Below are 9165 nucleotides of genomic sequence, written 5' to 3' on the forward strand. Positions count from 1 at the left end.
CCCACCACCTAAACATTAATCAAAAGGTCAAACCTCAGTCTACCACCTTGTCTAAAAGTCAACATGGTCAAATTTAACCATGCAAACCACTACCGTAGTCACGCTGTGGTTTGGAGCAAACTGAAAACATGATGGATCTACCCACCGTATCATGGCCAGCCTTTGACCACATCGTGGTCACACTGACAGATAAATCATGATATCCGAGAGTATAGATTATCTGTTCATTCGAGTACTCTACCCCTGGTTGCCTTATTAGCATATATTGTTAAGGAATCCCCGAGGTAGTATTTTCTACTCGTTGTTACAGTGATCCTATAGGATAGGTCCCTTGAGAATAACGGGAATGCGTAATCGGGTGAATTGTTTGTTGTGAAATATATAATTGAAACACGTATGGTAATAATATTGTGGGTTAAAAACTCTATGTGCTCATCAAACTTCCCAGCCTGACCTACTCATTTTCTTTGTATCAGAGGTAGCGGTATGAAGGTACAATGATAGTGATGAGAGATTTGAGGAGTTTAGGCCATTAGTACACTAAGTTGTTGTAAGACTTGTAATGACTATGTTTATGCTTATGTTTCTTGTATCGGTTATGACATCCCAGATTTTTATATATTAATGAAAACCATTTCTTCGGAAATGCTTTGATATTGATATTACCACACATTAAAATAATGTTTTGGGATAAGTTCCGCGCAAAAAAAAAAAAGATATACTTTGTTTTAAATAAGCATAAAGAAAAATGTCTTTTCAGACTGCAAAATTGAGGATGCCACAACATCGGTCAACAAGTTCATACTATTACGCTTAAATAGTATTGGTGATACAAATCACAAGCAATCTATTCTCTTCTTAGTTCGATTTGTGGTTTGAAAATTTACAAATGCTTTAATTGTTGTCACTATGAAGAACAAAGCTTAGGGCTATGGTGTTGGAGATCCGGTTCAAAAGAGAGAGAAAGATAGATGAAGATGAAGAATGATGGATGAAAGGGGTGAGACAAGAGATCGTGATGTCGGTGGCGATGAAGATGCCGTCTCGGTAAGATCGCAAACTCATATCCAAACCGTTGATTGAGACGATGTCGACAAATGAGAGATGCAATTGTTTTTAGCAGAGGTGGAGGTGGTTTCTAGCGGCTTCTACAACCACCCAAAAACACGGGTAGGGTAGTGGATGGGTGGGAGTAGGGCCCATTTTTTAAAATCACAAATAACAAAAAATAATATTAGATTAACCAAAAAATAAATACAAAAAAGTATTATGGTCATTTAAAGTCTATGATGGACCAAATCGACGATCTATCATCATACATGTTCAAAGTTATCAAGTTAATTTTAAAAAATAAAAAGTGAAGGTAATTTTTCACACATGAACTTTGCAATAAGTGCGATTCGTGTAATTTACTCCAGGGATAATGAATTAAAAGGGTAATATATTATTCGATTTGTACACATTTGATCACTAAGTTTATTTTTTGTTCACATTTATCCCTTCAACTTGTTAAACTGTACACATTCAGTCCTTATGACCGGTTATTGCAGGTTAACCGGTAAAAATGTCTTAATTGGGTAATATATTTCTCATTTTGTACACATTTAGGGGCTGTTTGGTAGCCTCTTAATTGAAAAATTAAGAGGCAACCTCTTAATTATTCATATTAAGAGTGTTTGGTTGGGTATGAATAAAAGCCTCTTAATCTTTTGACAGCCTCTTAAACTTTCAGACTTCAACTCATATCTGAAAATAAAAAAAAATGCGGTGTTCCCTCGTTTGCCCTCGTACGCCCGTCCATCAAACACACACCCGCCTCCGATCTCCTCCCAAATCCGACCATCTCCAGCGCCGATAATCTCCTCTCACCTCCTCCGATCGTCGATGTCGCATAGCATCGCCGCCCCCATCGTCGATCTCATACAGACGAGTTTCTCACAGCTTCTGATATTGACTCCTACCACCAAGGTCAGACCTCCGAAGTTCAGTGCTGGTATCCTCCCTCGACAGCGCCGGCGACCGCCACTGAACCTCCATCACACACCAGGTTTGTTTTCTCTCTAATTTTCCAAAAATCAATTTATGTTAAATCTATTCTTGAAATCGTTTGAAGACAGATGGTTTTTAGGGTTGTTAGATCGTTTTATTGAAATCTACACTTGATGATAGAATCCTAGCTGTGATTTATCTAACAGATGCCAAGGCTATAGCTCCTGAGGTGTTGTCTAACAAAGGGTATGATGGAGGGACATCTGATACTTGGTCTTGTGGTTTCATCTGACTCATCATGTATGCAATGCTTATAGTGTATCTACCTTTTGATGATAGAAACCTAGCTGTGATTTATCAGAAGGTAAAAATGTATAAAGTTGTAATCTTTATTAATTCTTTAATGTTGTAATGATTTGGGGTTTTTCTAGATTTGCAAAGGGGATGTGCGAATGCATAAATGGATGACTCCAGGAACACAGAGTCTTATAAAGAGAATTCTTGATCCATACCGGAAAACAAGGATAACAATGACATATATTAAAGTAGATGAATGGTTTAGATAAGATTACACTCCTGCAAAACCTAATGAAGATGATGTTTTGTCAATACAAGAGAATGTAAGAAATCAAATGCTACTTTTTTTATTTTGAAAAAAGTTGAAACTTTTCATCAAGTTCTTGAATTTTCTTGCTGCAGGTTGTAGAAAATCAAGAATTATCTACCCATGTCAATGCTTTTGAGCTCATTGGAATGTCTTGGAGCCTTGATCTCTCGGGTTTCTTTGAGAAAGAAGTAAAGATTTTGATTCGATTTTTAATTATTTTTTTTAAGTTTTGAAAAAAATATTGTACTTGATACAAAGTTACAAACACTGTTTGACATCAGAGGATGTATAAGTTATGGTAGTTTGTAAATTTGTTTATAAATCCTTATTTATGTTGTAGTTTTAGAAGAGTTAAATGCATAATGTAAGAATAAACTTGCATTTTTATGCATAATATAAGAATAACTTGCTAAATTTGGATTTTATATGGTGTTTATATATTTTTTAATACGTATTTAAGAAATTTATTAGGTTATTTTCTAAACAAATAGTTGAATTCAATAAAAAGTAAAACAAAAGGGTAAAATAGTCATTTTAATGATTCAGCACAACAATTCAGAGGTCCCAACCAAACAGCATGTTAAACATTCAACTCTTAAAATTTCAGACCCTCTTAGAAATTCAGATCTTTTAAAAATTCAGATCTTAAAAATTCAGATCCTGCCAAACAACCCCTTAATCCTTAATATTTTTGTGCACATTTAGTCATTAATTTTTTTTTTTCGCAAAATAATTTATTTTTATTTTTGTACTCATTCAATACTTATGAATGTTTTCTTCAAGTTTTTCTCACAACATCTTACATGGAACAATCATTAACGATGGTGTTTTAGGCTTTTGATGCTTATGTCCATCGCGATCTCGACTACTTGGTTACTTAGGTCATGTGTTTTGAACGTCATAACTTTTTCATATTATCTCAGATTTTAACGATCTTTATATATATGCGTTTGTATTTTAGTCTACTACAACTTTCGTTTATATTACTCCCGTTAAAAAGTAATATATTTTTTAATTACAATCTTTATATCCATATGTTTTTTATGAATGCATGTATGAATGTTTTTTTTTTAATAAAATCATAAGTAAAAACATGTTATATTCTAACGGGAGTAATGTTAACGAAAGTTATAGCAAACTTAAAAATGAACACATAGATATAAAGATCGTTAAAATAAGATATTGTATGAAGAAGTTACGAAGTTCGGAATACAAAACCTACGCCAAACTACAATACATATGCAACCAAACAGTCGAGATGCAATGGACATAAGCATTAACATCCCCAAACACCTCATCAATCAGGGACGGACGCAAGATTTGGTAGTAGGTGTCATCGGTCCGTAGTAGATGTTGCCGGTAAGTAGAAAAAGATATATATATATATATATATATATATATATATATATATATATATATATATATATATATATATATATATATATATATATATATATATATATATATATATATATTGAAAAATATCGAAAAATTTACACTGCGTAAAGAAAAAACAGTGGTTGTCGGTGTCACTGCAGGCACCTAAAGAAAATCGTCTTTGTCATCAATGATAGTCCCATGTTAGATGTCATGAGAAAAACCCTAAATAAATCATTCATAAGTACTGAATTGGTACAAAAACAGAAAATGACTTATTTTAAAACAAAAAAAAATTATTAAGGATTAAATGTGTACAAAAATATTAATGATTAAATGTGTACAAAATAAAAAATATATTACCCTAATAAGTTATTTTTTTCGGCTAACCTCGAATAATCGATCATAAGGATTGGATATATACAGATTAACATGTTCTAATGTGGACGAAAAAAAAATTAAAAAATGTATATAATGAAAAAATATATTACTTATTATCCCTTTACTCAACCCATTTAGTTAAGTATTCTTGTTTCATTGCAATTGAGAAAGAAAGTTGGCATGGAGGTCGAGGGTTCTTCGCTTCCTTCCAACTACGTCACGATCCTGCAGCTCAAAGAGCGATGGCTCCAACAACAACACCAAAATCCTGCAAAATCCAAGCCTCATGACGATGAAGCTAGTTGTCAACCAAGCGGCGAAGCTGCACTTAGACGCGTTCCTCTTCAAAGACCAAATCGCCCTCGGGTCATTAACCAAGTCATACCGGAGGTTGCCGTAGATGATTGTGGTTCTAAAACTCAAGTTGATGCTGCGGATAATCATCCAAAGGGAGAGGAGGAGCAGAAGACTGATCACTCAAACTCCAAACTCTCAAAGAAGAAAAATAGGTCCCGAGCTCCAAAACCTAGGTCGGGCACCGACCAAAATCCAAACGGAGGTGGCTCCCCACTGTTGGTATCAGAAGAGGCGAAGGAGAATAAAAGAACCCAGCACGTAGGTGGACGCCGGCGTCGGCATCTGGTCTGTGAACCCAATGACAGAATGACAGTATTTGCTCAGAGTGTGGACGACTTATCGCACAGTGCTGCTCGTGGTCATGGCGTCGTCGAGGCTGTTGCCGCTACTGTGCACGTCCCTATTGTGAGCGAGAGAGCAAATAGAAGATCGGGTGCAGGAAGATACCAGGGAAAACCAAAACCCAAGCCTTCGTCGGATCAGAATGTGGTCTGCGAACCTAATGACAAAAGGACACCATTTACTCAGAATGTGGATGACTTATTGCACAACGATGCTCGTGGCGATGGTGTAGTTAAAGATGTTGTTGATTCTGATGTGAATGTCCCCATTGTGAGCCAGGAAGCAAACAGAAGAGGGGGTGCTGGAAGATTCCAGGGCAAACCAAAACCCAGACCTAGTGAATCCTCCTTTTTGGCGAGGAAAGGGAAAAACTCCCTCGTATGGGTTAAAAAAGGAGAATCTTCGACAAATTGATAACGCCAAGCTCCCAACCTCTGGTATATCTCTAGTCCTGTTGTTAATTGGTTCTTGAAAAAATTACTTGCGATATGTATTTCTAGTGTTTTTGGATAAATACCAACACCAAACTTATCAAAAACAACCAAATTTTACAAGTGCTAAATACTTCTTGAGTCAGGGTAAGATCAACAATCTTCTAACTATGAACAAGTAAAAGGCAGGAGAGAGAGCATAAACTTGAAAAATATTCAGAAACCTGGCAAGAAGCCCTTAGAGTAGAACAAAAGGTAGGCTTGAATCGTGAGTCTAGCCCTTCCTCCTTAGACAATCTTTTGGCTTTCAGTCTCACTTTTGGAGAAGTTTGCCATCAATGGATCATCAGAGTTTGGTCTTACTAGTAAACTGTCTATGGAGTCGATTCATTGCCCTCTTCCATCTCTGTAGGAACATTAGACACTTACATTTGCCTAGATACAGTTTTGACTTTGTTCTGGTTCATCAATATCCCCTTTTTGTCATCTCACACTCACACATTCCTATGAGATGAGTTCACTTGGGGAACATTGAAACATGCCATTCCCAAGAAGGACAGGGAGGTCATGCTCAAACCTGAACATACCATAAACCATCAAATAAAAAAATCTATTACCAATATTCCATATTTAGGATAAAGCCATCAGAGACTATACACATCTTCAAAAATTCATCATTACTTTTGCTAAACTAAAACATAACCTCTTAGATGGAAGCCAGTCTTCCATTCCTTGCTCCTTGATTTTCTTTACCCAACACAAAGAAAGAAATATAGTTGAGTACGAAATATAACCAAGACTAAGAAAACAATCCTAACAAACTAAAAAATGAATCACCATAACAAAATGTATCCTTCAGATGCAAATACATACATGCACATTGCATGAGGTGCCAAAATCATATTATATCATTTATAATATACTACATTGGATCCACAACTTCAAATAATACAAAGATACACCCAGTTTTGACTGAACAAATCAAAATTACACATCAAATGAATTTGAGGAGCTTGAATCACTATAATATCAGGGTATTATATATATATATATATATATATATATATATATATATATATATATATATATATGTAACTCTTACAAATAGATATCATGTCACTTAGTGACATGTGTTGTGACCATAGTGATCATAGTTGTGATTCAAAAAACAATTGTTACCATCTGAGTGTGGTTACATGTGTTGTGATTTAACAATACATAACATTCTGATGGGTAATAAATGATATGGATTACCAAATGTGTGATTAAGAAAACAGTGAACACAACGAGGGTTTTTTCTCTTTTGATTTCTTTATTAACCATGATGATGAATTTTAAAAAATCCAAATATTTTACTGAAAAATAAATCAAGTTTGAGAATGTTATAACTCTTAAAAGAGGCGTTGGATGCTATGGCTCTTATGCATTAATGATAGATTTTGGAATGTTTTTGTTTAAGTCTAAGTAAAGTTTCAATGCTTTGTAACAACTACCTTTGGCCACAGTCTAAACGATGAACCTAAGAAATCAGATAAATACTAATCTTAGAATTAGCCAATGGTGAATTTGTTTAAAGTAAGGAACTAATTTGTTTAAAAAAGCTCAATAATCTCATTGAAACGCTAGTCTAGTAACTTTTTAAAAAGCTAGTTTAAAGCTACTTTTTTGTTTGCCAAACATGACAACCTAAAAAAGTTTGAAAAATAAGGTAGCTGTGGCGTGCCAAAGATAGACTTAGTCACAAGCTATCATTTTTTACCATTTGTTTACATCCTTTAGCGTTTAAATTGGTAAGTTTGTTACATAAAATGTTTAAGAGAAGTATGTTGCATGGTTGGTAGTGTGGTGAAAGTATATTGCATGTTTTCGCAATTAGTCCCAAATCAGAACTGCACTGTGAATTTTAGAAATCAGTTTTGCTTGAGATGATGTGGGCCATGCATGCTTATGATGAAAACATAATGATATGTTTAGCAGCATCATGAATGACCAGACCACAATAAAGTAGGATATGCAAACAAAGAAAGTAAATCATTATGCAGAGTAATGTGTACTTCCAGGTTATTTCTTAAAACATGTAATAAAATCATTTAGCACATAAATAATCCACTTACCTTGTTCTGTTTTTTTTAGATGCAATGTAATGCAAGTGAAGCACTTTGTTGACCTCTAATATAGTTATTCCCATCTTGCCCTTGGAGAATATACATTCTTTAGCATCCCCAGTCTGGTTCTTGTCTCTTGATCAATATGATGGATTGGATGTGATAAAGGTGGCTTGAGATTTTTGATCTTGGGTTAATTTGGTAATGGAGATAAGATTGCGTGACATGTTTGGAACATGCAATTCAGTTTTTTTTTTTTTTTTTTTTCATGCACAAGGTTTATCTGCTGAAAATAAAATAGAATTTGCAGTCCTGATGTGATCATTAGCAATTGCTCTAGTCTTGTCTCACTAAATAGTAAATATAAATATTTCAGCAGGGACTTAGATGGAAAAGTTTTTATTAACAAATATATTTGTGATCTCTGGATTCAGGTACGTTTATATTGCAAGACGGTGGTCAGCCAAGGAAAAAGGGAGATGTAGCAGAAATTACTAATTAACTGAATGGAATGGATTGGATTTATCGTCCCTTTGTTGATAGCATTTGTGCAACCATTTTACCATTTTACTAGCATGCTAAATCCCTAATTGCGATCCTTGGCCCATAGGGACCTTTTTTTTGTTTATCTCTTTCACTAAAAAAATCCATACCCATTCCGAAAGAGAAAAAAGAAAAATTCAACTAATTAAATACCCAACAGAAAAGAGTAAGGTTAATTTTCTTTTCTTTTTTCATATATCATCATCGGTCAAACGGATCCCTAATCACATTTTTAAGCTATCATGAACACAGCAGATGATGGTGACGGATTGGACACAGTGGTGGTGATGGACAAAAAATAATGACAAAATTGCAAAAACGGTTCCTGTGGTTGGCAAAATTTTGCAGTTTTGGTCCAAAATGATACCTTGGTGCACCTATGGTCCAATTTTGGATTTTTTTTTATTGTTTTTAGTCCCTACACACTTAAAAAGATGATTATGCCCTTATATATATATAGTTTTTTTATTTTTTAATTGCTGAAATACATAAATTAATTTAATTTTTATTTTTATTTACATTTATTTGTTTTTTCTCCCTCAAAAACACACACACCGGTGAAAGAAACGAAGAAAGAAACAGGGACAGCCAAGTGCTGCCACCCTCAACCACCCACCGGTGACCCCTCATAGCTGTGAACCACCACAAATGGCCACTCTCTATCTCCCTCTTGTATTGTAGAATCCATTGCACCATCCACCCTTCACGTTTTCTGTTTTCCTTCTTTCACTACCAAGAACAACCACCACCAACGCATGGTGGTGGTGGTGTTGTGATCACCAAACATCACTAGGAACCACCTCTTCTCACCAGTTTTGCCAATCAGCAACAACCTAAACACACCCTTTGACCACTGCTACCTCCCCTCTCTCTCTCTCCCTTGCTTATTTTCTCATATAACAATAGCCCCACAAAATTGGCATCAACCTCCTAAGAACCACTGGTTGCTACCCTGTCTTTCCCCCTGTGATGAAGAACAAACACCAACCCTCACTATGAGATCTTGACAAATGAAAACAATTTGTTTCTTATT

The 9165-nt window shown here is 35.0% G+C and overlaps 1 protein-coding gene across 2 annotated transcripts; it reads left to right on the top strand.

The window, feature by feature from the left end:
• Positions 1-4496: 4496 nt before the first annotated feature.
• On the top strand, positions 4497-8217 carry LOC144996879 (uncharacterized). Of its 2 annotated transcripts, none has more exons than XM_078959441.1 (2): positions 4497-5490; positions 8024-8217. In XM_078959441.1, exon 1 carries the CDS (start codon positions 4535-4537, stop codon positions 5465-5467), a length of 933 nt encoding a protein of 310 aa, XP_078815567.1. In that variant the 5' UTR covers positions 4497-4534; the 3' UTR covers positions 5468-5490; positions 8024-8217. The 2 variants fall into 2 exon arrangements, with proteins under 2 accessions (XP_078815567.1, XP_078821265.1); XM_078965139.1 differs by lacking the exon at positions 8024-8217 and adding an exon at positions 7618-7770.
• Positions 8218-9165: the final 948 nt, after the last annotated feature.

This window comes from Lactuca saligna, chromosome 1 (genome assembly GCF_052625555.1).
Source record: "Lactuca saligna cultivar CGN05327 chromosome 1, ASM5262555v1, whole genome shotgun sequence".
Taxonomy (NCBI): Eukaryota; Viridiplantae; Streptophyta; class Magnoliopsida; order Asterales; family Asteraceae; genus Lactuca; species Lactuca saligna.